We start from the raw sequence: 27,250 nt of genomic DNA, 5'->3' as shown, positions 1-27,250 counted from the left end.
CCATACCAACACATTTGTAAACACATACGAGGGGGTATACGTGCATGGAGACAATTCAAGTGGTGTGTAAGTATTTTCCCATTGCTGCTCACTTGGTCAGTATAGTTTCTCTGTCAAAAGAAATGTTAAAGAATCATAACTGCGTGTGCTACCAAAAATAAAAAAATAAAACAATGATTTCGCCTTACGCACATTCATAGGCAACCCCCTTCCCTCCCACCCCCATTGTTATTGAAACCAAAATACACATTTTTTTTGTTCTGAACTAAACAAAGCCCCAGACAGCCCCAAAAGCACGAACGTGCAATGGGGTCTCTCGCCTTGAGCCCGCTGAGTGGCCACAGACAGCCACCCGTCCGTGACTCCGCACGCACGAGGTGCTCGCCGCTTTCAGGCTGACGGAGCAGGGTTTTTTTGCAAGAGCTTTCTTTGTTTGATGGCGTGGCGGTGGAGAGGGGCTATTTTGACCTCGTTCGCAACAAAGGCAGGCGGTGTCACACACCTGCAATATGCGGGCTTATGTGGGGTGGGAGGGGGGGATTCGTGGGGGTTTAACTCGGCTTGACGCAAAAGGTGGTAGGAAGTTATTTTTGTTTTGGGGTGGGAGATGAAGAGGAGGAGGAGGGGGTGGGTGGGCAGAGATTCTGCTGGTGGTGTGTGCGTCAATGGTCGTCAATGAGCGGGTGGGTGCGGCTGTTAAAGAGTGAAGGGACTGGGCTCGCAGTGACAGACATTGACAAGACACAAGCTGGAACACACCGAGAGACGGGCAGCAGCAGTGAGACACTTGAGACAGACTGAACGACTGACTGATATTGAGAGTTAGGCAAGGACAGACGCAGATTGAATTGACGAAAACTTGGACAACATCTATCATCATATTCGTGCATTTGTTACGGGTGAGTGTGTAGGAATTTAAAATGTGGAAATGCAATTTTGCGTGTAACTGTTTCAATTATTGCGGATTGTATGTCGGAGCGTTAACATGATTATATAAAATCCACGTGTGTAATGTTCTACGAATAATTATATTTGTGCTAATATGTATGTGCATACAGATGATTATGCCTCACTGGATACACTTTAATGATGTTTAAAAGGGGTCAGAAAGTAGAAATTTGGTACAAATACAGTCCAGTGTATTGCGAACAAGAAGGGGAAAATCTGAAAACCGAAAGATTCTAATTTGAGTCTTAAATGTGTCCGTCCTGAGGTTAACTGGCTTCACCAAATAGAGCAGAATCGGGCTAAAGGACCAACTTCGCATCGAATCTCGCGCGAACTATAGCAATATATGTATTGCCCAGTGTTCGATCCCGCTCATGAGTGAACCAAGTAATTTTGCTCCTGTCGAGTGCGACGCCAGAGCGCGGACGAAGCCCGAACTGGTTCCTCGTGTAATATATATACATGTAAAATATAGAAGCAGACTAAGATGACTCTAATCTGGCTCACAATAACGCGACACGATTGACTGTATGGGAAAGAAAAAACCCCCGTAACGCGACACAGTACGACTGCTGTGTATTCACTGCGTGTTCAATGTACCCAGCACGGAACGATGCGCGTGCATTTTGGCACGATGCGATTTTGTACATGTGCAAGCGCGTGCAGAAGAGTCTATTACATTGTTACCGCTTGCATTACACACACCATCAGCAAGAGCAGTAGCAGCAGCAGTCATAATCAATCCACTGCTGGATGAACGATACGCCCAGCAAGCAGCGGCAACAGCGCCCGTTTACTCGAACGCTCTCCATCGTTCCCTTGCGCGCTGTTGCTCCTTTGGGCTGCCACTCACGAGTTACTCTCACCCCCCCCCCCCCCTCGGCCAACATCAATCCCTTCTAAGCAACGTGGTTTTCCTAACAGGCAACATGTTGGTTTTATCATCATCATCGTCATCGTGTGTGTGTGTTGTCCAATTCACGTTTTCGCCATATCTCAATGTAATCCCAAGCATCTGTCCATCTATCCTTGCTTCGCTATTCGCACTTTTCAGCTTTTGTTCCATCCTCTTCGTCACTGTCCACTTTTACGCATCCGTGTGTCACAACAGGTATCGCGCAGTTAATGAAGAACGTTCCTATTCACACACACACACACGCGCGCGTTTCACTCTCAACCTCAGCTTTCCAAGAGCGCATCCGCCTGTTAATCACTTGATCGTTTTGATCTCGGCTCTTCCTTCACCTACTGCCGCCGGGACGCACATTCCACGGGGCTTTCTAGTTGGGGGGGGTCTCCTCCGATCGTTGTCTCTCGAATGCTTCGAAAATTATACGCCTCATATTTAGGTGTTTTTGTTGTTGTTGCTCAGAGTCATCCTCAGCGCAATGTTTTGTTGTCGTAAATTTGATTGAGAGCCAACGATTTCAGCCAGCAGCAGACGCCGGGGGTGACCTCGTCTGTGGGAGCGCGCTCTTCCCCCAATCGTGAGGGATTCTCAGTCGATTGAGTCTCTTTGGTCCCGTCTTGGAAAGTCTGCGTAGGGGGGTTGTGCCTTTTAAATGATGCAATACATTTCTTTCATTGTGGTTTTATTCGTTTGGGGTTTGTTAAAAGGTTTGGGTTATTTTGAATAAAGCGCTGCGAGGCCGTGTGTGAATGGCCATTTATAAAATCGGGTTCCAGTTACTCAGCTATAGCATCGTTCATAAATAGATACTTCAAACACATCTTGTAGTTAATTTCCATTGGACGTTATAGTGACTATGGGCGTCAGCAAATATGCACGTGTGTTGAACTTAAATATCAAGATGATGCTTCATATTTTTTTCCCTTAACGTTCATGCCGTTGTTTTTGATAATCCAATTTTCGGGAAACATCTCCACATGTCGCAGCGTATAATCATGCCTGAGAGAATGCCTGTGTATGGGGTTGACCAACGGAAAATATAAACGCTATACGGGCTTTCTTTCGCCAGTTATTCACATGCATTTTATACTTCACACAATGAAATCTATGTTTGTCTTTAACGCCTGGGAAACTCCAGCAGTCGTTTGCTGCTTTAACAAATACTTCTCGGGAACATGCGTCCGCAAGGTCGATTAGACTGATGTACCGTCGACTGTGTCCACATGTCTATATGTGCAAAGACGGACGCTCATCCGTTGCTATACGCGTATGCAAGATACGCGTTGTTGTCAGTGCCGGATCACCCTAGTAGCAAAAGTGTCTACATGTGTAGTAGCTACGGGCCCCGCACTTTCAAGGGCCACGCGCTAAATGCTTTGAAGCTATCAATTCCGGTTCAGTGATTCTGCACTTGCTCTATTACTATAGTACTATACTGCCTTCAACTTTTATGAACGACTGGGTGTTTAAGGTTAGCGATTTGTCGTATTATCTGGCTGTATAGCAAATGAAAAAATACAATTACGTTGCTATGCAGGTTAAGTTTTAATGTTTTTTTTTATTTAGGGCCCCTTTATAACATATGCTACAGGCCCCACACTAGATTAATCTGGCACTGCTTGTTGTTTGTATTAGACGGTGTACAACACCCACAATTCTGTATTGTTACAAAAGACTGGACTGTTGATTGTTAGTTACACCTAAAATTGGTATTATATCGTCAATAACCGTGCACCAATTTATAATGCCCAGACAACACTAAATGAGTCTCAAGACTCTTTTTCAAGAGGGTTCCCATTGCTGTACTGACATCTTCTGACCGTTTGCCGTTATCATAGTATTGGGTGGAAGCCCCAAAAAATAATATATATATACACGTTTACATCGCTTTTTGCGGTAGATACGTTACAAAAGATGGCGCGCAAAGCGAAACCGCACGAGGCAGCTGCATGCCGAGCAGCGCGCACAGCACACACAGCAATCTTCTTGGTTCTTGCGGTAAAGTCACGTAGAAGGGAAATAATAAAATAATAAAAATAAAACATAATAAAATACAATTCTCACGACGTTTCGGCCACAACGCAAGCAGCCGTCCTCAGGTGAAGAACAGGTCTGTCGGAAAGACACCCATTCAGACGCTGTCTTTCCGACAGACCTGTTCTTCACCTGAGGACGGCTGCTTGCGTTGTGGCCGAAACGTCGTGAGAATGATTTTACAATGTTTTATTTTTTCTTATTTTATTATTTCCCTTCTACGTGACTTTACCGAAAGAACCAAGAAGATGAATCCCTTGCACTCACGAGAGCTTTAAATCGAAACACACAGCAATGTTGTCTCTTGTCTGACCGCATAGCCGCACATGAGTTAATTCGAACTGCATACCGCGAGGGAAATCTGTCGCCTCAAAACTCCAGTCCTTGCATCCCACCACGCTACACATTTTCTCGTTTACCAATTGACTCCCATTCGTATACAAATCAACTCGATACACGCAGCACACGCCCAACGATTGTTTTAAATACGTGCCACGTGACGTGCTTAGAAATTAACGCTGTCTGCGTTAATAGAGCCTATTCAAATGAGGTTCGAGATCTGGGTGCGTGTGTGTGCGCGTGTGTTGCACGTGACGCAGACAGCGTTGATGCGGAGAGGTGAAGTGTGGTGGATCGTGAGGACTGGAGTTTGGGACGCCCTGCTATTGGGCTCATTTGGGACATGTACTTGAAAGAGTGACGTAGCTATCGAGTGTGCAGGTGGTGCAACTGCACTGGAGTCGACGGGCCGGAGGGGTGCAGGCGCTGGGCGGCTATGAAGAGGACAGGAGCCAGATTTAATTCCTTTGCATCAAGGGCCCACGCCACTGACTGACATGCACACTGATTTCCCTCTCAGTTCTCCCCTCTCTTTAGACGCCTCCATGAGCCACTTGCCCTGAGTTGGGTTTGGACTATACTGCCGCCAGGAAACCACACAACACACAACTACTGTACTGATCATGGTAAAAATTATGATATTTGTTACATTGAATAATATTCTGAAATGTTGCTTTGTTTTTCTTCCTCTAACAGCACAGAAAGTAGAACAATCCAAGCTCAATAAGAATTACAGAAAAAAAACGTATCAAGGAAGAGCGTGACAAATAAAGCAACGAGTGATTAAAAATAAATAAAGGTCACCACACACGAACCCACAGCCGCAAAAAAAAGAAATGGCGTCCAATCACGTGGGCAGCACGTGGCTCAGCGTGGTGACGATAATGGCACTCTTTTTGGCCGGTGGATCGCGTTCAGCAAAGCTCGAGTGGAGGACATTTGTCGAAGATGAGTTCTTGATGATGGACCAACAGAAACCACAGCCCATATCAATTTCCTCCCCAGTCACAAAAGGCGACATTCCCGTCATTAACACCACCGCCACCCTTGACAAGGAGGAAGAGCTCCTTGTGCCTATTACAAAAACAACGAAGGCGAGAATTGTCTCGACGAGCAACCAGACTCCATTAGCGAAGTCATCGCTGCAAGCTGAAGTCCAACGCCGTGTGATCAGGAGTTTAGACGTTCAGATGGCGAATCCTTCCACAACACAGAAGGTGGAGGCGCCATTGCTTGTGCGACATCCTCGAGGCGTGACGGAGGAATTCTCGGGTGAAGGTGAGGAGAGACGGTGACCTGGTCGCTTATGTGGCTCATAATGGCTGTGTCCAAGTGTAATGCTGACACCAATGTAATAAACCTTCTTGAGACGGCTTCCGGAATCAGTCCTTTTTATTTTCAACTTCCACAGTTACACCTCACACACTCCCCGTTGCTGACAGACAACGGAAAGTGGGCAGACTTCCCGCCAAGTCCCCACCGCGCACGTGGCACCCAGAGCCCCGTACGCGCGTGACTCCTGCTCTTCTCGTTCCCAAGTCTGCTCTCTCCCTCTCTCTCTTAATCCCTTCGTCACGTGGTACCCCCCAGCCAATCCTCCGTAGACAGCGTTGACCGTTCCCAATGGTTCCCTGTCAATCCCGGGACCACGCCTCTGATCCGGCTTCCCATTAGCTGAGGCCCCGATTGGCCAGGCCAATCACCCCTGCTAACATGCCGTGATCACGCCGAGGCCATGCTCCCTGGCTCACCCCTTATTGGCTACAAAGCGGGACCGGCAAGCCAATCCCCACGTGAACCCTCTATGGCTGTTATTACACAAGCACTAACCAAGCAACCATTGAGGCCCTGGCTTCTTAAACACATTCCTGCGGAGTGAGCTGGTAGGAACGTTGGCTTGCTCGTTCAATGGCCAGGGTCAACGGCGGCGTGGTGTATTCCGCAAAAATGGCCGACTGTGAGGGCGGGCACAAGCCGGCGTGAGTAGGTTAAACGTTGAGTTTTATAAGGGCACCGCGGGGTGACCAGCCCATCCCCACCCAGCGCCACCCCTCCCCATCCAGCCCCACCCTCCCCACCCAGTCCCTCCCCACCCTCCCCACCCAGTCCCTCCCCACCCTCCCCTCTCCTCCCTCCCTCCCTCCCTCCCCACCCTCCCCTCCCCACCCAGCCCCACCCTCCCCACCCAGCCCCTCCCCACCCTCCCCTTCCCACCCAGCCCCTCCCTCTCCACCCAGCCCCTCCCTGCACGACGGACGGACGGACACAATAATCCCCTGTGGGCTGGTGTAACCTGTAGGTTCTTACCAGTAATATGTTCCAGTTGCATCGTTATCGTGAGTTCTCACGTTAAGGGAATTAACATGGCCATTACGGTCATCAGTGACTGTATACCAATCAATATACATTCGTTTATTCACTTGATTAGCATGTTTCAGCTCTAAAAGCTCGAGACTATAATTGTCAGTGAACAATCAATGCATTCATAAAAATGGTGTGTTGTTTTGGTGGTATTTAACAACCGTATTCTGTTTGGATGTATTATATGTCATTAAGAAAACCTATACATCATAGGAACCAGATGATGCAATAATGTTTTTAAACTGGAAAACTTCACTTTAGTCAATAAGACTCTTTTTCAGAAGTTCCTGCCACGTGATATTTGTTCAATCCAATTAATGATTTTCCGTGTGGGAGAAAACTGTACTACCCTGAGAAAACTATGATTCACTAACAATGGGATGACACTCAGATCTCTTTATACAGTCAAGAATTCATTGCTGTACTTGGTGAGACAACAGTTGTGTATGCTAAAGCCGTTCTGTTTTCCTAACTTCTCAGGTCCGATAACATTCACAAGTTCAGTTTCTCCAACCCTGTCAACCACGACCACGACCGCGGCTACCACCACCACATCTGCATCAACGACAACAACCACGGCTGCAACCATGACAACGTGGAGCTCGGAAGATGGAAGCGGCCTCCATGAAACGACCTCTCACTCTGAGGCGGCCTCCACAACATCGGTCCACACTGGTGGGGCAACTGGCGGGGCTGTCTTCACCTCCACCCAGCATCTGACTCAAGAGACCGAGACTGGTAGTGGTTGGTATGAGAGCACAATCACCACTGCCACAACCGCCATGATTACTGCTACCACCTTGTCGCTGAGTGACCAGCCCACCACATCCACCGATACGACCACAACTCACCAAGAAATGTTCACGACTACTGACGATGGCAGCGGCTTCTCGGAGTTTACCACAACAGTGACTTTGCCAACGGAGCGAACCAGCGAGCAGACGGTACTAACCACGTCCACCACCAGTAATACGACTACGACGGTGAAGACAGGGGCAACAAGCAGGTCAACAGAGATCTATTCAGAGTCTCCAGGTCTGATATCCAGTTCGACTGCTCTCCTGTCAACAGCAGTAGCATTCGTGACATCCCATTCAACCGAAACAGGCAGCGGAATGTTTGAGTCAACTCCTGGAACAACTATCACTACCACCACCCAATCTGCCGTGATGACCACAGCAACTACCAGCAACGCAACCAGGGCTCCATCAACATCTGGCATCAACTCACCATTTACCGAAACAGGCAGCGGAATGTTTGAGTCAACTACCAAAGCAACTACCGAGGCAACCGTAATGACCACAGCAACTACCAGCAACGTAACCGGAGCTCAATCAACATCTGGCATCAACTCACCATTTACCGAAACAGGCAGCGGAATGTTTGAGTCAACTACCGAAGCAACTACTGAGGCAACCGTAATGACCACAGCAACTACCAGCAACGTAACCGGAGCTCAATCAACATCTGGCATCAACTCACCATTTACCGAAACAGGCAGCGGAATGTTTGAGTCAACTACCAAAGCAACTACCGAGGCAACCGTAATGACCACAGCAACTACCATCAACGTAACCGGCGCTCAATCAACATCTGGCATCAACTCATCATCTACCGAAACAGGCAGCGGAATGTTTGAGTCAACTACCGAAGCAACTACGGTGGCAACCGGAATGACCACAGCAACTACCATCAACGTAACCGGCGCTCAATCAACATCTGGCATCAACTCATCATCTACCGAAACAGGCAGCGGAATGTTTGAGTCAACTACCAAAGCAACTACCGAGGCAACCGTAATGACCACAGCAACTACCAGCAACGTAACCGGGGCTCAATCAACATCTGGCATCAACTCACCATTTACCGAAACAGGCAGCGGAATGTTTGAGTCAACTACCGAAGCAACTACGGAGGCAACCGGAATGACCACAGCAACTACCAGCAACGTAACCGGGGCTCAATCAACATCTGGCATCAACTCATCATCTACTGAAACAGGCAGCGGAATGTTTGAGTCAACTACCAAAGCAACTACTGAGGCAACCGTAATGACCACAGCAACTACCATCAACGTAACCGGGGCTCAATCAACATTTGGAGTCAACTCCATGTCTACCGAAACAGGCAGCGGAATGTTTGAGTCAACTACTGAACCAACTACTGAGGCTACCGTGTTGACCACAGCAACTACCACCAACGTAACCGGGGCTCAATCAACGGCTCGAGTCAACTCACCGTCTACCGAAACAGGTAGTGGAATGTTTGAGTCAACTACCGAAGCAACTACCCAGGCAATTGTCATGACCACAGCAACTTCCAGCAACGTAACCGGGGCTCAATCAACATCTGCAATCAACTCATCATCTCCTGTAACAGGCAGTGGGATGTTTGCATCAACTATTGAAGCAACTACACAGGCAACCATGATGACCACAGCAACTTCCAGCAACGTAACCGGGGCTCAATCAACATCTGGCATCAATTCATCATCTACCGAAACAGGCAGCGGAATGTTTGAGTCAACTACCAAAGCAACTACTCAGGCAATTGTGATGACCACAGCAACTTCCAGCAACGTAACCGGGGGGCAATCAACATCTGGAATCAACTCATCGTCGACCATAACAGGCAGTGGAATGTTTGCGTCAACTACTGAAGCAATTACACAGGCAGCCGTTATAACCACAGCAACTTCCAGCAATGTAACCGGCACTCAATTAACATCTGGAATCAATTCATCGTCTACCATTACAGGCATCGGAATGTTTGAGTCAACTACCGAAGCAACTACCCAGGCAACCATAATGACCACATCAACTTCCAGCAACGTAACTGGTGCTCAAGCAACATCTGCAATCAACTCATCGTCTCCCATAACAGGCATCGAAATGTTTGCTTCAACTCGCGAAGCAACCACACAGGCAATGTTGATGACCACAGCAACTTCCAGCAACGTCACTGGGGCTCAATCAACATCTGCAATCAACTCATCATCCCCCATAGCAAGCATCGGAATGTTTGCTTCAACTCGCGAAGCAACTACCCAGGCAACCATAATGACCACAGCAACTTCCAGCAACGTCACTGGGGCTCAATCAACATATGGAATCAACTCATCATCTACCGAAACAGGTATCGGAATGTTTCCTTCAACTCGCGAAGCAACCACCCAGGTCACTGTGATGACCACAGCAACTTCCAGCAATGTAACCGAGGCTCAAACAACATCTGGAATCAACTCATCGTCTACCGCAACAGGCATCAACATGTTTGCTTCAACTAGCAAAGCAACTACCCAGGCAACTGTGATGACCACAGCAACTTCCACCAACGTAACCGAGGCTCAAGCAACATCTGGAGTCAACTCACCATCTACCAAAACTGACAGCTTCCAATCCGAGATGTCGAGCAGTTCGGCAGCTAACCTGACAACCACCAACTCATCTCAACGTCCAATCTCCACCACCACAAGTCTGTTGAACTCTGAGATGGCTACCTTATCTTCCAATGCAAGTAACCAGTCTCTCGCCAGTATACTACCAACTGCACCTATGGTAACAACAATGACGACCTTGGGGGCTTCCAGAAGCGTGGGAGTAGACACGACTAGCAAAGCAAATACCACGATATGGGCGACCACGACGACTGCTCATCCAGCGACATCTACTCACAACAGCAGCGAGGCAACGATGGTCACAGCCACATCAACCGCTTCAGTGCTGAACACGACGCTTGCTCAGACACCCATCGGAGCGATCACCACCAAAATACCAACGACCGTTCAAACGTCGACTGCCAACGGCACCGAGAAGAGCAGCTCTGGGACAACCACGATTGGACAGGCAGCCAATGTTGGAACCACAACCTCAAGTCCGACCTTCAGTTCCACAACCAGCCAGAGTCAATGTGGTGAGGCCCGGCTTGTTTGTCAGAAATGTACACAGTTCAGTAATGGAGTCTCCTGTCCTAGTGAAGTTATCAGTGACACAAAGACGGGGCTAGTTGTCAATGAGATTCGAGCAGCTGCCTATTGTATCGGTGCAGGTGTCAGCGAGACACATATTGCTCCTTGATAAAAATGTAATTTACGTATCAATAAAGGAAAGCATAAGCGAGTCGCAAGACTCCATCCTATTGTCTGGGATGATTGCTTGGCCATCCCATTGTCCGCAGGCGCTTGAAAGGGGGCTTTGATGCAATCAGCAATATAGAAATTTGTGTTTATGAATGCATTTTATATTACTGTGGTATTTACCAGGTAAATAATACATTTCATCAAAGGCGATTTGGCAACACATTCCAGCCCATCGAAGTGGCTTATATAATACATGGGAAATTATTGTAACCAATTATGTAAACGCATGTTTTTAAATGTAGGGGGCAAAACCGGAGGCCCTGCAGGGTTCCGGTATCAAACCCACAACCTCCTCCGTAGCAGGCGATACTTCGACGCCCCATATATGTGAAATATAATATTATATAAATATGATGATAATGACGATGATATATCTGTGTGCGTGTGTGTGTGTGCATGTGTGCTACTCTTGTATCTCCACACCCAGGCATCAAGATGTCAAACTTTTATCCGATGTCCCAAACGATGTACTCTGTGAGTGTCACGTGGACCTGGCCTGGCCGGCGGAGTACGGCTCCTGTCCCAATGATGGTGATGATCAAGCCGGTCGGGAATTATATCCGTGTGGGCGATAACCACGAGAACACCACCGTGGAGACATCGAACAACATGATCACCATGGACGGACTGTCCCCGGGCACCATCTACACAGTGACACTCCGAGCCAAATACTGCAGCGGCCTGGAGGTCAGCCGCTCCGTCAGCACTGGTATGTGACCACCACGGGCAGCAGCATGCACCACTGCCACGAGCATTACAAGTGACCACCGCGTGCATTGGTAGTGAGCACCACGAGCAGAAGTATTGACCACCACAAGGATCATTGGTGAGCACCACGAGCAGCAGTAGTGACAGCAGTGGCAGCATTGGAAGAGCATTAGATACAAGTGCAGTGTGGCGATGATTGTGATGATGTGACAGTAGTTGGAATAGCGGTCGATACGAAAGAAGCACAGTGGTGATGCCGGTGGTGATCGTGATAGAGGTGTATATTTTAATGATGATGATGGTTGTGGTGATGGTGTTAATAGGGATGGTGTTTTAACGGCTGATGATTACGTTTTTCACAGATGGCTTGGTGTTTCTCATGACCTTCTCCATCAAAAACTGGGACGCTAATAAAAATGAGAAGGATTTCATGACAGAGGTAATAACAACACTGCCAACATCGCCATCACAAACACCAACTACAACATACTAACACCATCAACTTCAACATCGCTTTACACACACATGTTCTTGCATTGACAATAATCAGGCTTTCAGGCCTTCCCATTGGTTACTGGCCTCTGGGTGCCACTCCAATGCCTTGATTAGTAACCTGCATCCTCAATCCTTCACGTACCCTCCATCGCAGCCTCATCTGATTCCATCTTCCCTTCCACGCTCTGTTCTGATGTTCACACTCGATTCCCATGCACTGCTATTCAATGTTAAATTACAGTATTCCAAGTTGTGTTACCCTATCCATGAATTAAATTCCCGACATCCCCATGTAGCAATGTGTAGGAGATCCGGGAGCTTCTACTTCTCTTTAGTTCCACTCAGATGCAATCTTCCTGTACCTCATGTGAAAATCTCTTCTCTATTGCATCCACTATATATTTGACTTTGCACATTCGTTTGAAACCCTGATTCGTAATTGAGTTGGAGCTCGCAGAATTGCCGGTTGAATCAATAGCTTCCCCGCGCTGGTTGGGGGGGCGATGGGAATGTTGAATCCATTGCCCTCCTACTATGCTGTCCTGCTACATTTTATTTCGAACTTTCAAGTTGTCTACCCTATCCAATCATCCTCTGCATGCATCTGTATTTCAAGGTCAAAGGCTTATTTTCCATTTGTTTTGTGAAAGTTGAAGTCAGTTCAATACAACATATTGTCATGGTTTCCCATATTCCACTTTTTGTACTGCGTATTTTCCAGTTGATTTGTTTACCACCATTCAAATTCAAATTAAGTCGTTGCACATTGCGCACGCCTGATTATTGCTCCACGTGCCCCACACACACAAACACTGCACATATCTTACATTGAATTTGTACCCTCTGCGTCACGAAAGACGTGTTTGGAAAGCATTAGGGGGGAGTAGCTTTTAAAAACCGATTTGTAATATGGCAGAGGGTAAACGGGTAAAGGTGTATATATGGCGTTGGATTTTGAGGAATAGACTTTGTCAAACGCTGCTTCAAAAATCCCCCCGTCATTTCCATCAGTTCGAGTTAAGTCGGCAGTGGTGGCTACGCACGCAAAAAGGATTGCAAATTATTACGAAAACCTCCAGAAAAAGGGCACTCCAGCGAGCGTGGACTAATACCATCTGTCCCTCCTGTATTTTCACTTGGTTCTCCAGTTTGTATGTATGTATGTTGAACTTACTCTTTGGTTCTTTCGGTAAAGTCACGTACAAAGTAAATAAATGGTATGTTGAACTTCTTTCGCACCGTACGTAACCAACTGTACTAGTCGGAGTTGCGGGGGAAGGACAACACGTAAAACACTTCTTCCATGGCTGAAAACATCTCCATTTATGCACCTCCGTAGATTGCGAATGGCGCAGCATTGTGCGTGATGCAGTTGCATGACACGGCTGTATAAGAAACACACATTATCATTATTATTCTTAAGCGGGTGGAAACAACTGTTGGCTTTATTGCTGCTAATGTCGAAATGGTCACAGCTCAAACCCGCACGGGTAATGTCTCTACAACGTAGATCCTGAGCCGAGCGCCCGTATATGCCTTCCTCCCCCTCCCCCGTTACAGCTTTACAAACGCATGCGCGCCAAATTCTTGAACATGCGAGGCGACGTGAAGTTCACGCTGCAAGTCGACAGGTTCAACGCCGTGACCCGTCGCGTAGCCCGCGACGTCTTCTCCCCGCGCGCCCGGGACGCACGCGCCACTCTGCTGAACGTCGGCGAGTTTAACGTCCGCATGGCGACGGACTCAGCCCTCAACCTGAGCTCCCCCGTGCTCGACCAAGTGATGCAGTCCATCTCGAACGAAAGTCCGGACTACAGCTTCGTGGACGTGAAAGTGGCAGGTGAGTGGCCGATGGCCCAAAACTGCCGTCAATGCGCACGGTTTTGTCATCAGATTTTTTTTTTTGGAGCTGAGCAAGATACGAGCCCCCGGTTGGTACGTGGGTTACATCGGGCAGCGGCGAGTTGGCTTCTTTGACTGCCGTGGTATCACGTGCCTGGATTTAATCTGCGTACTACATGTTACTCACATGCTGCCCATGAATGGCATTGGTTTAACCATTCACAATATGCAGGACCTTAACTCAAAACGCGTTCCTGGGTAACAACAACAACAGCAGCAACAGCAATTCACAAAGAGCATCTAAATGCATGCACATCTCAAGATGCTCTACGTACGAGTTGAGGAACACGAATAAAGAAGGGAAGATGGAGGCATGGGCACGGGGTCGGGGGGATACGCGGGGAAGGGGAGGCCTCGCGAGGTCAAACACAGGAGGACGAAGTAGCCAAATGTGTCGTTCACAGCACTCGCCCCAACAGTCTGTTAAGGCTATACGGGGGATCATTATCTTTGTTGGTGGTCACTAATAGCACTTGCCCCGACAGTCTGTTAAGGCTATACGGGGGATCTTTGTCTTTGTAGGTGGTCGTTCACAGCACTCGCCCCCACAGTCTGTTAAAGCTATATGGGGGATCTTTTTCTTTGTAGGTGGTCACTAATAGCACTTGCCCCAACAGTCTGCTAAGGCTATACGGGGTATCTTTGTCTTTGTAGGTGGTCACTAATAGCACTTGCCCCAACATTTAGTTAAGGCTATACGGGGGATCTTTGTCTTTGTAGGTGGTCACTAATAGCACTTGCCCCAACAGTTAGTTAAGGCTATACGGGGGCTCTTTGTCTTTGTAGGTGGTCACTAATAGCACTTGCCCCAACAGTTAGTTAAGGCTATACGGGGGATCTTTGTCTTTGTAGGTGGTCACTAATAGCACTTGCCCCAACAGTATGCTAAGGCTATACGGGGGATCTTTGTCTTTGTAGGTGGTCGTTCACAGCACTTGCCCCAACAGTCTGCTAAGGCTGTACGGGGATCTTTGTCTTTGTAGGTGTATGTTGAACTTATTTCGCATCGTACGTAGCCAACCGTGCGTATCGGAGGTGCGTGTGTGTCAATATGTGGGGAGCGGTGGTGCCGTGGTCAGCGCTATGAATCCGGCAAACCCGAGTTCGATTCCAGCTCACGCGACCAATGTCAGTGGCGAGTATCTGGACCGCTCCTGGGTCGACTTGGCCTTGAATGTGTGAACCTGGTGCAGTGTGTCGACATGAGCACTGGGGATAACCCAGGCTACGTGGGAGGGTGGGGGGGTAGAATGTGGTAAAGGTGCAGCCGTGAAATTTCTTGATCACATCCAGCGGCGCAGCTACCTATTTGAACGGGGGGTGCTGTGCAAGATAACCCGTGTACAATACAATGTAGACTATAGCTAGATACGTTATGTTGGTTGCACCGTGTATTGGGTTTAGAAGAAAACGGTAAATAAAGTGACAGTTATAATTAATGTTTTATTAAGGGTACAATGCTCACAATTAAGTTATCATGCCGCCTGCTTCCATGCCAGCCCCATCGGTCGAGGATTTACTCAAAGGGGGTGTAGATCGCGCAACTTAATGCTGCTCTATTGATATGATCGCCCGATGCGTTCATTGGGCTTGGTCCATGGTAAACCGCAGGTAATTTTTTTGTTGTGAATAAATGTTTTTTTTAATGTTTTTTCTTAACACGTTTCACTTGTTCATCTGTTGATTCGGGGGCCCCCTTGTGGCCGACTGGGCCCCTATGCGTCGCATCACGCTGCCTACCCCCACAGTTGCGCCCCAGGGTGGCATTACCCACATTTTGAACCCCCCGACACACGGACTGGTGAACTGTGCTCATTAATACTACTGCAGGGGTCTGGGGAGGGGATATAAGACATTCGCCCGGCTTAAACTGCCGCACCTGGAGATCGCAACAGCGACCTCCGGGGTCGCAAGCCCAATGTGCCAATTCTAACACCATGGGCAGCATCGTCAATACCTGTATAGTATATGTGTACAGTGTATACGTGTGTAAAACGTGTGTGGGGAATGTGTGTGTGTGTCCACGCAGACTTTAACCCGTGCGCAAACGACACCGTGGACGGCAACGACTGCGACCCGCACGCCGATTGCTTTCCCATCGGCGCGGGCTTGTTCACGTGCAGCTGCTGGGCCGGGTACAACACCACAGACGGCGCCAAGCAGGGCACGGAATGTAAGGAGTCGCACATAACGCACAACACACGTGTATACTTCTTCTTGGTTCTTTCGGTAAAGTCACGTAGAAGGGAAGTAATAAAATAATAAAAATAATAAAATAATTCTCGCGACGTTTCGGCCACAACGCAAGCAGCCGTACTTAGGTGAAGAATGAAACACCACCAAGCTTGGAGCGTTGTGGCCGAAACGTCGTGAGAATTATTTTATTATGTTTTATTTTTATTATTTTATTACTTCCCTTCTACGTGACTTTACCGAAAGAACCAAGAAGATGAATCCCTGCAGTCACGAAAGCTTTAAATCGAAATTTCACGTGTATACTTGTTGGGTTTGTCGCCCCTCCTCCGCAACCTCCGATGAGCATGGTTGGCTATGTACGGTGCGAAAGAAGTGCAACATGCATTGGGCCATAGCTGCTCCACACAGCAGCAGGTGCAGCTTTTTTTCAGGGGCAGCTGGTGGGCTCCTGCACCACACGCAGCCACTTGCCTACACGGTGTACCGATAGCCAAGCACGTCAACCTCACACAAATGGCTCCTATCCTGATTGAAATTTGACACACGGTGAAGGTTAACCCAAGCGGCAGGAACAGAAGTTATCAGATGCAATTCCGTTCTTAAGCCAAGCAAAATGTAAAAGGATAAAAATACGTTTATTAATTGTAATATCGTCATACAAAACACAACAGGAATTAGTGAGTGAGGTACAGCCTAGTGAAGTTCTAAAATAGAAAGCAAGTTGAGATTATTGTTGTAAAAAGAACAATTTCAATACCGCAATTAGTTTTTAAATGTGGGCTTATAAAACGCATGGCCTACAGGTTTAATGGTATTATTTATAGCTTAAGGTCAGCTCAAAATTCTTACACATATATATAAATATCTCTATCATCAGTGAATCAAGTAGTCACGAAAGCTTCAAATCAAGATTGAATCAAGTAATTTTCCTCCCAAGGAGTGTGATGCTCAAACTAATTGAAAGCAGGATAAGCTGTTTGCTAATTTACACTTAATTCACACTATGTATGCTAACACACCCACGCATACCCCGCAGATACAATATATAAGCCATAGTTTACTCCACACATTCAATTGCACCGGTACATTCCGACACATGCACTCACATAGCAAGAGTAATTTTTAAAAACCCATTGTCTGTCGTTCGAAACGGATGTTTAGTTCTCTGGAGCATTGTCATTTGATGGAGGATGCCGTATGTCTCTGTTAATGTCGTAGTATTTGGCTGCTATAAATTTCCGCATGAAAAGACACAACGTTGAGCTGTCTTTTGTGACCCAGACCGCTTCTGAAAAAGAGCTGTAGCTCAGTGGGCCTTACCTGGTAAAATAAAACATTTATTGCCACAACAATAAAATATGCTCACATCGTGACGGTGTGAGCCAAAGGGGCTCAAACACGTCCATGGGCTGTCACCTGGGTTTCAGCAAAGCACAGGCAAATAGGTCACGAGAACCAGCCACGCTCACAACCCGCAGATTGTGCTGAGGGCAGGAGTCTCTCGTCACTGATCCCTGCAAGAATAGAGCATTGTGGTGAAAGGGTCCGAAATGGTTGGGAAGGATTACGGAGGTGAACAAAAGCAAGCATCACAGAACCATGACAAACACCCTATTTAGAGGGTGCGTGGAGTTGCGTGTGTTTTAGAATTTCTGCTGGTGAAAAAAAACAAACTTTAGATGTTCTCGAAGGGCTAAAAAGTGTTCATTTCTGCATGAGATTGGTCAAGAAATTGTTTTTTCGTACATCGTTTTGATGTGTTTGCAGTGTTGCATTCTATGTACCAGCGCATTGAGTGCACAATTATAAAGTGGCGGTGTTTTCATTTTTGCATCAGATGAGACAATTCTCGTTTAGCGGAAGGCTCTTTGTTGAAGTCTGATAGTGTGATACGTTTTCTGTTTTAGATTAATTGAGGGCTCCTTATATCACACGTTTGTGTGACATTTCCATTGCTGCCATAGTTGAGGTCATTTAGTATATATATTTAAATTACGAGTAATCGATGAATTAGTAATATTATCATGTGATTTGTATTAAGAAGTGTTTTCATCTATCATGTTTTCAGGCATAATGGTAAACACAGCGGCACCTCCCTCAACCACCATACCTCTATCAAGTTCAACCACCTCACCATCAACACCTCCTGCAGAGTGGAGTAAGTGATCCTGAAATCCACATACGCACGTCACACACGCACCACACACACACACACAGACACACACCATTACATACACAAGCTCATGCGTCACAAACACCATGAAGCATACATCTATACACAATATTCCAGACATTATTTAAACATCCCAAATTTGAGCTCTTAGGTTGTTGACATGAATGCTATTAGTGAGCATCCAGTATGGCCTGCACGTCGCACAAAAGTGGTTGGTCATAACCAGGCTCAACCAAATTTGTCTCCTCTCTATCAATGTTCACACCAGTTCTGGTACGTACTCATTTAAGTCTGAGTTGACCTAGTGGTGGCCCAGTGCAAATTAAGATACTACTTGGCACAGGCATTGAGCACAAGTGATTGTTATTGCAGCACAGTTCAGCCGCATCAACGTAAACACGAGTTTGCACAGACATTACCATGCGCTTGCAAACACAATCACAAATGGACTCACCTGGTTATCCACGTCTAGGCACAATTGCATGCACGCACAATTGTTCACTCACACAAATGTACGCTCTGTTACAAGCACTTAAAATAATAGTGAAATAACACAACACCATTCAGCAGCAAGCGGTGGTCACAGGTCATTACAGCACACGCACGCAGCCCTCAGTGTAATTAAAGGCCATGATACACGAGGGTAGCGTCAGGGCAATTGTTGACGGAAATTGCCATTGGGCAATGATGGCTACAGCAATGCCCATTGTAAAACAAATTTAGTCGACAAAATTTGGTGAATTCTGATTGCTCCTCGTGGGCACCTGGGATGGAAGCTTTATCACGCACATCATTGGCCAATCAGAAATAAATAAACTATCACGGGATATTGTGCTTCTTTGCTTTAACGCTCACTGCTGATTGGACAGGCTCGGGCGTTATTGATGATGGAATGCGCTGCAAGCTGCTCAGTGCACTCCAAATTTAACACAAAGTGGTGGAAATCTCACATTCCTCCCCTCCTCGTATTGCTCAATGATGTTCTCGTGTCCTTTCTGGTGCAGACTGGCGGGCTCTGGTCATCAGCCTCTGCGTTCTGGTTCCCGCGGCTCTGCTCGTCATCATATTTGTATCCCGCTTCCTAATCGGTCAGCATGGGACCTACACCGTTCAGGTGAGACCAGCAAATCCGGCATCTCCATCGCGATTAATACATTGACTTTCGCATGTCTGTTGGTCTATCCATCTGGACTGGTGCACTGTTACCGGCAAGAGTCGTTCACCGAATTTGTTTTCTCTTGCCATGATGCTGATAGCACAATCGGAAAATATTTCGATAACAACGATATTAATTAAGCTCTTAAATTAAGTCAGGAATTAACGTGATCATGTTGTGTGGTTGTTCCTTCTGTGTCCCCTCACCGAATGCTCGCGCATTTAGAAGGATCCCAAGGTTGGAAATGCAGTGTCGCGGGCAGGCAAGGCAGTTGCACGTGCCGTGGAGGGGGCCTTCCAACGGCTGACAGCCAACACACACAATTATTCTGTGAAGACACAGCTAGGAAGTTCCTACTCTGACTCATACAGGCATCTGGAAGAGCAGTGACCCCTTGAATCCCAGCCTCGTCCTTTCTGTCCCAATCCTGAGTCTGAAGATATTGATCCTGAAACCTGAGCCTTCTCTTTAGACAGTAAAAACAGAGTCTTAAACACTGATCCTAGAAATACATTTAAATTAAGCCGAATCTCAGGATTAGTATCAACTTCCTTTAAAAAAAATCTATCGTGTCTAAGCATTCCTGAAGCCTCTCAACTTTATTGGCTAAGTGAGACGTATTACCAATCAAGAGCTTAGCTGTACACCCATATAGGCCAGGTATCTGTTAACATTGATCAGGATTCTCAGGTAAATCCAACCCAGAATCCTCAAATAATTGGGAACGGCACTCTCAGCTTTTGGAGGCTGGGTCCTCAATGAATTTCCTATAATTTCAGGAGTCTCCCTTCTTGAAAACAGGTGCGAATTTCCAAAGTTTACTTGCTGGAATTCCAGTCACCATGTGTGGGAGAGCTTTAAAGGCCAAAGCCAACAAAATAATTTAAACAAAAAAATGCATCTTGAATAGTAGGAGTACCAATATATATAAAAAATCCGCAATTGTCTGTCACGTTCTGTATGTCCCAGTCGTGGTGCCAGGCCAAGGTGCACTTGGCCTGGCACAAGCGTCGTTGTGACGTCACCGCCACTTAGTGGCGAATGGCGGTTGTTGTTGTTGTTGTTGTCCCAGTCGGTCCATCGGACAAAAAATATATATAAAAAATAGTTTCTCTGGATGAAGACATTACGAGAAATTTGTCATCGTTCCAGATTAACAACATTTTGCCTCATAAATGTGAGAAAATAACATCGCATACAAAGCAATGGGAACTAACATCTTCTGGAAGAATGACTCGCATTTAATTGCTAGAATCCTTCATTGCTAGATGGCATTCCCTTTCACTTATATTTAAAACCAATGTTGAGGCATAACTTCATCGTCCCTTAAACCACGCTTACAGCTTCGCTGCGTTGACGTTGGCCGGTCGGGCTGAAAGACAACGTGATGATGCCAGCGCGCGTAACGCTGAATCCTCCCAACGCACGGGCTGGAAAAGGGTGCGGTGAAGTTATATCCCATGCAAATGCGCGAGCAATGCTTGTATCCAAATACACTGGGTGCTCAACAATATTCTAATTACTTTTTAAAAAAGGATCCCCGTACACATTGATGTTATGAAAAAGCTCATCAAACAGCAACATCATAGCTTACTTTACTAAGCCTGCATTTAGCAGGATACGCGTCTATCATGACAACTCATCATTACAGCAAATGATACAACACGATCTTAGGACGATATACAGCTGTTCAATAAAACTGTGAAAATCTGCAAATGGCAGGCTAACCGTGAAGGGTTGTGCCTGGAAAAGCGGGGCACAAATTGGAGTAAAGAAGGAGGCAAGGACGAGTTTCTCGTCAGAAGGGAATTGGCCACGTGTCCCTTCTTGAAAAACAAATCTGATGACTTAGTATTTCCTGTTGAGATATCAGAAAAAAAGATAATAAATGAACTATGCACTATATATGCTAATAAAAAAAACATCTATGCACAGGTTAGGCGCTGGGCTTTTAAAATCCGTGGCCACTTAGTGTATCATTCCATCTCAACACACTCATGGCCAGAGTGATATCCGTGTCACTACGGTGGCTATAGAAGGCCCGGATGGTTATTGCAAATCGTGTGAACAGTCTGGTCGGTCGCGCTTCCATGCCTGCATCGTTTACGAAATGAAATTTGATTACATTTTAGATAAAAAAAGGGCTCGTGTTTGCTGCACAGACATGGGTGACGTCACATCAGACTGTTCCATTTCGAAATATAGGCATCTGGGTGGGGGTAAGTGGCATTGAACATCTTTAGGAACAAAATGAAAAAACATTGTATTACGAAATCAGGAATGATACATTCTCTATTTTTTTTCTGTCGATAAAATTTGGAAATGTTGGAGAAGCTATGAATTTGATTTAGCTTGCTGATGATGTGTTATAATTATCTCTCTGTCATCTCTCAGCACTGCTATCGGGAGATGGTTTTAAAATTAAGGGAACATGGGGCGACTTTGTGAATACAATTTCAGTCCAAATTTACTCGGTTTTAAATGCATAGTATAGAATTTAGACTCAAAAAACCTAGTCTTCGACACACTAAGTCTCAGTCGTAGATTTGAAACGCTATCAAATGTCAAGACATTGAAACTGAAATCGGGTGTCCAATTCTGAGACCTCGCCTCCTGGAGACCAACCTCAGTCGAGTGAATTCTGAAACCCAGTTTTATAGAGCTGAGTCTTGAGATTCTGAGCCTGAAACCCATATTCCAGGTGAATCTCAAGACTGTGATGCTGAAACCAATGCCTGCAGTTGGCCATTGTGCAGTGATACAGCAACCAACTCTTAAATTCTCACAATGTAAATTCTCACAATGTGAAACCATGTGAAACATGGTTTCATGTCATCGGAATATACCTAGAGTTGAGGTGACTCTAATTTTTTATTTTTTATTTTTTTTATTTTACCAGGTAAAGCCCACTGAGCTATATAGCTATTTTTCAGAACTGACCTGGTCACAAATGATAGCTCATCGAAGTGGCTTATGTGGACATTCATATCAGACAAATGTTCTAAATGCATGTTTCTAAATTGGGAGGGGAAAAAACCGGAGGACCCAGAGAAAAATCCAGGCGTCAGGATCGAATCCACGGGCTCCTGTATCACAGGCGAGAGGGTGAACATGTTACAACCAAGAGTTCACATCTCAGGGCCATGCCAGAGCACTGAACCAACACCACTGAGATTGTGATTCAAGTCTTGGGATGAGATTAATAAGGTTATTCTTGTTGAGCAGGTTTGTCAATATCAATCCAGTCACGAATGTACAACGTTTAAAATCCATATCTTAAATTAGTTTTTGTTTTATCTTCAGTCGGTTTAGAGCAGCTCTGGAACCATATACACAAAAACATCTCAATAACATAAGCTCTTAGAATGGATATATTTGCCAAGTGACTTTCTTACAAAGTTTAATGGAAATGTAAAACAATTGCACGTAAAGATGCATCAATTCAGCTATCAAAAGAATGTTTTAAGCTCAAAACAGGAATCGCATTGTGCATGTGAGAATGTATTACTGTCGGTTGATGTTATGCTCACGTTGGATTTTGGCTTATAAATCAAACAAAACGGACGTAAAAATGGTAGAACCGAGGGAAAGGTGATCAATTCGTGAATTAAAATGTCTTGCCGAATTGTGAAAATGCATCGACTCGCTGTGGGAATTGAATCGTAAAAAACCGAATAGAAGTGTCAAGATGAATGGGCTAAATATGACATCGCGACAAATGTTAATTTCGTTTTCGAGTCAAAGCACCAATGTCTCCGTCACCAACACTGGGGCGACTCTCCAAAGGGATATCATATGCTCTGGCTGCTTTGTCAGGGTGTGAATCCCTCTCCCTGCGTTTCTAAACTGCACCCGTCAATGCTGTGCAAGATATGTATCACTGATCGGGCTCTGCTTGAACGTGTGTAAGCACAGTAGCAATATTTATTAGCAGTATACACGTCAAGGCAGGTGGCTTGGAAGCAGTGAATGTTTTTTTGTACGTGCAGTTTAGATTTTATTTTGGCTGTACTTTGCTGAGTCGTGTTTAAAATTGTAAGTAAAGCGTCACTTTCCACGTGTTTACAATGTTTGAATGGCAGGGATAATGCAATAAATTTCCGTAATCATATTTAAAGATTTGTGTGGTGGTTCTGTGGGCCTGATGAATGTAAAAATGCCATTTTGTTTTGTGTGTGTAAAATGGCGCTGAAAGGATAACGTGCGTAATACTTGTGTGGGATTCAGACCACAGTCAGTCCCCGACTTACGAACACCCGACTTACGAACACCCGACTTACGAACACCCGACTTACGAACATCCGCACTTACGAACGAGCTTCCATCATACATTTTCTATTAACCATCCGACTTGCGATCTCGCACTTGCGAACCGAACCGCGAAAATATTTTGTTCAACGGAGCGATCCTCCGCGAGATGTAATTAGCCCCAGGATCTCGCTCAGAGTGAGTGTGTGTATATGTGTGCGCATGTGCGTGCGCATGTGTGTGCGTGTGTGTGTGTGCTCGCTAACAGCACTTTCCCCAACAGTCTGTTAAGCCTATACAGGGAGTCTTTGTTTTTTGTGTGTGTCGGGCGCCTACGAACTTGGCCACCCGAGTTTGATTTCCGCTCACGACCAACACCGGTGATGATTATCCTATTGGGTCCTGGGCCTCATCTAGGTCGATTCAGCCTTTAATGAGTACCCTATGCGGTGTGTAAACATCGCCAATGGGGAGGTTCAAAAGCGGCCGCGCGTGGTGCTGTCCACCCACTCCCTCGTGTGCCGTGCCGGCCTTCATAGGCACTGTTCATTGACAGCACTTGCCCCAACAGTCTCTTAAGCCTACACGGGGGATCGTTGTCATTGTGTGTGTGCGTGTGCGCGTGCCTTCGAGTATGTGTTACATTTTGGGGACTTATTACACCCCTTCCAACAAGCAAGCCGGTATCAGGACTCATGGTAAGTGAAAACAAAATTCTGTTTATTGAATTTTAATTTTCTATACTGTATAGGATGTATTACATGCAAATGTACCACATTTCTTACGAGTTTAACAAGGCTTCCCATTTATGTAGAACCGTAACACATGTGCATTTAAATACAGAACATTATTGTGTTCTGACTCTGAACTATTCTGTATACGAACGGGTCTCAGGAACTGAACCCACTCATAAGTCGGAAGACTGCCCATATTGCTATTGTAGAGTGAGACTAGCGAAAGATTCGAGTGTTATATTTCACACTCGTTAAGGATTCACACGGAATTAGACGTGTTGGATCTCAACGAATTTGGACTTCAGACTAGGCTTGTTGGTGTGAGATTGGGTCCATGCTAAGCGATTCAGGCTAGTGTGTGAGTCATAGTGTTTACTGGATTCAAATGAGTGCATCTAGGATAGAGTGGGATTTAGACCCGCGTGGAAATCAGATGAGTGAGGGATTCAGACTCGTCGAGGAACTGGGCAATAGTGGCACTGTTGCACACCGGGTCAGACTCTGTGAGTATCGGGACACCGATGCAACATCAGGGATGCACACTTGATTCCCTTGTACGTGGAATCCCAAATCTCGAACCAGTTCACCTTCAATGACTACCTGGTGGGTTATGTCTCAACGTAAGACGTATGATTTGGGTTTTTTCAGTTTGCAAAATCTGTACAGTATATGTTGGGTGAGTTGACCGATAATATCCATAATGAATGTGTGTTGTCATGGGGAGAAGTGGTGCAGTGGTTAGCAAGGTGCGCGGCAAATCTGGAGATTGCAACACCAGTGACGATTATCTTATCTAGTCGTGGGCCTCCCCTAGGTTGACTCAGCCTTAAATGACTCACTTGTGTGGTGTGTAAACATTATTCCTGGAGATACAAAGGTGGCCGGCCGAAATGCTGGCCACCTACCTCGTGCTGGCCTTCATGTGATTTGTGACAGCACTTGCTCCAAAAGCCTGTAAAGGCTTTATTCTCAATACAAGGGAGTCTCGCTTAACAAGCGAGATACGTTCCGTGAAAATTTCTCGGTCAGCGAAAACTCGTTAAACGATCATCGTGTTTTCATTGACTCCCATGTTAAAAGCTGAGATATGTTTCAGCCCCACAATGTTCCACTCTTGAACATTGTATTTACGTGATACATACCCATTATTTTATTTTAAAATAAAGTAATGCAAATAAAATGTAACACTCACCACATACACGAAGAACCACATTGCTTGCAGGTGCCTGGCATTTATATTGTTTGAAGGGTAAATGTTAGTGGGCGGAGGAAACAGCATGGATCGCTGGTTCAAATTTCACTCGTCACTTATGTTAGCCGTGGCCTGAAATAACAAAAAAAAACCAGGGTTGCTGGGTTCACAGCCACGATGCGGGGATGAATGATGGAGTGACACTTCCTGTCCTCAGCGTCTGCAATTAATTAGCACTGCCACCCACCGACCCATGACAGTGCCACCACCAGCCCCCCTCCCCCACACAACGAAACACGTGGGCACAGCTGGCAAACAGCTGCGGGCCGCCGTGCTGCTCCCGGCCGCCACGTGACGCATTCGATCGACCGGTTTCGCTAAGCGAACATTCTGCTCGTTTTGCGAACAAATTAGTCTCAATTAAAATTGCTTAATCTAGCGAATTTTCGTAGAAAGAACACTCGTTAAGTGAGACGCACCTATATGCGTGTGTGGTATTGTGCGTGGGACACGATGAGTCTGTAGGTGTGCACCATCCCTTTAGCTGCTCTTCCAGCACAATAGGCACTGCCGAGCACTTAAGAGTCAAACAATGGGGATTTTGTGCAGATCAGTGCATTCCTTTCCTCTCAGTGATGGTTTTATGACGCAGCTGTTATATTTAACTAACTACTGTAGTTATTTTATGTAACACCAGCTTTACTACCCGGCTTCGCCCGGGACTTCGATTCACCCCCAGTGGCGATGTTCACACACCACACCAGTTACTCGTTTGAGGCTGAGTCGACCTAGGGGAGGCCCAGGACCGGTTAAAATAATCGTCACCGGTGGTGGCCGTGAGCGGGAATCGAACTCGGGTCGCTGGGTTCGTAGCGCAGCGCGCTAACCACTACACTACAATGCGTTACGCTTCCACATGCGCGGGTCACGTGACAGAGGTGACGTCACAGCTCACTTGCCGTGCGAAAAAGAAATGCATTATTGAGCCCCCCCCCCAAAAAAAAATACAAAAGTCTATTTTTAAAAATTTTGCATGGTGTACAGTCTGGAAAGTACCCACATGGCAAATTTCAAGTTTGTTGCATGTCGGGAAGTACGCTAAACATTTTGAACAGACACAAAATAACAACTTTGCCTTTATATATATGGAGATTACTTGGTGATGCTGCTGTGCTGTCAGTGGTATGCAAGCACAATAAACAATAACAACTCGAGACACTCGTCAACAACAACAATGTTACCTTAAAAAAAAGATTGGTGGCATTTTGGGAACATCACGTGCTGTGAAGGGTCGTTGCCCAAAATGTCGCCGATGGTATTGTTTTAATATTAAGGCCACGGTTTTGTTGACGAGGAGTGTGTTTAGTTTTGTCATTTTATATACAAGTCCACCAGTGGCGGTAAATTATACTTTGAATGATTTTTGTTTATTAATCTAGGGCCTGCAAAAAAAACAGCTTGAAATCTGTGGGAGAAAACCCCTTGGGAAGTTTTCAGGTCCGCCTCTTGATTTTAACCGAAGCATCAACTAAATCACTGCTTTTTTTTGCTCACCCGAGCTATAAATGCTCTGATGGTCTCTTGTCTTTGTGCTGTTCGCCTTGTGGCATTCTCTGGTCTGAGGCTGGTGAGACTAGGCCATGAAGAAGGTTGTCTCTGGTGTACACCAATCCGTTTCATAGACAATGCATATATTTTCAGAACATGTTTATTTGC

At 46.1% G+C, this 27,250-nt stretch overlaps 1 protein-coding gene across 1 annotated transcript; it reads left to right on the top strand.

The window, feature by feature from the left end:
* The first annotated feature begins 645 nt into the window (after positions 1-645).
* Positions 646-23,471, top strand: LOC144718925 (uncharacterized). Its single transcript, XM_078594552.1, has 10 exons — positions 646-899; positions 4,928-5,509; positions 7,073-10,504; positions 11,158-11,439; positions 11,801-11,877; positions 13,494-13,773; positions 15,865-16,008; positions 18,100-18,189; positions 19,209-19,318; positions 19,586-23,471. Exons 2-10 carry the CDS (start codon positions 5,068-5,070, stop codon positions 19,748-19,750), a joined length of 5,022 nt encoding a protein of 1,673 aa, XP_078450678.1. The 5' UTR covers positions 646-899; positions 4,928-5,067; the 3' UTR covers positions 19,751-23,471.
* The last annotated feature ends 3,779 nt before the right edge of the window (positions 23,472-27,250 follow it).

This window comes from Lampetra planeri, chromosome 5, assembly GCF_965212315.1.
Source record: "Lampetra planeri chromosome 5, kcLamPlan1.2.h2, whole genome shotgun sequence".
Taxonomy (NCBI): Eukaryota; Metazoa; Chordata; class Hyperoartia; order Petromyzontiformes; family Petromyzontidae; genus Lampetra; species Lampetra planeri.
The sequence above is the reverse complement of the archived record's forward strand: the minus strand, read 5'-3'. Positions and strand labels throughout refer to the sequence as shown.

What these genes read in the sequence shown, in the direction of transcription:
- LOC144718925 (XM_078594552.1), top strand. Translation starts at nt 5,068, where the DNA reads ATGGCGTCCAATCACGTGGGCAGCACGTGGCTCAGCGTGGTGACGATA. An exon ending in GGAGGAATTCTCGGGTGAAG is followed by an intron (nt 5,510 to 7,072) that starts GTGAGGAGAGAC and finishes CTAACTTCTCAG; the next exon opens with GTCCGATAACATTCACAAGT. An exon ending in AACACCTCCTGCAGAGTGGA is followed by an intron (nt 18,190 to 19,208) that starts GTAAGTGATCCT and finishes TTTCTGGTGCAG; the next exon opens with ACTGGCGGGCTCTGGTCATC.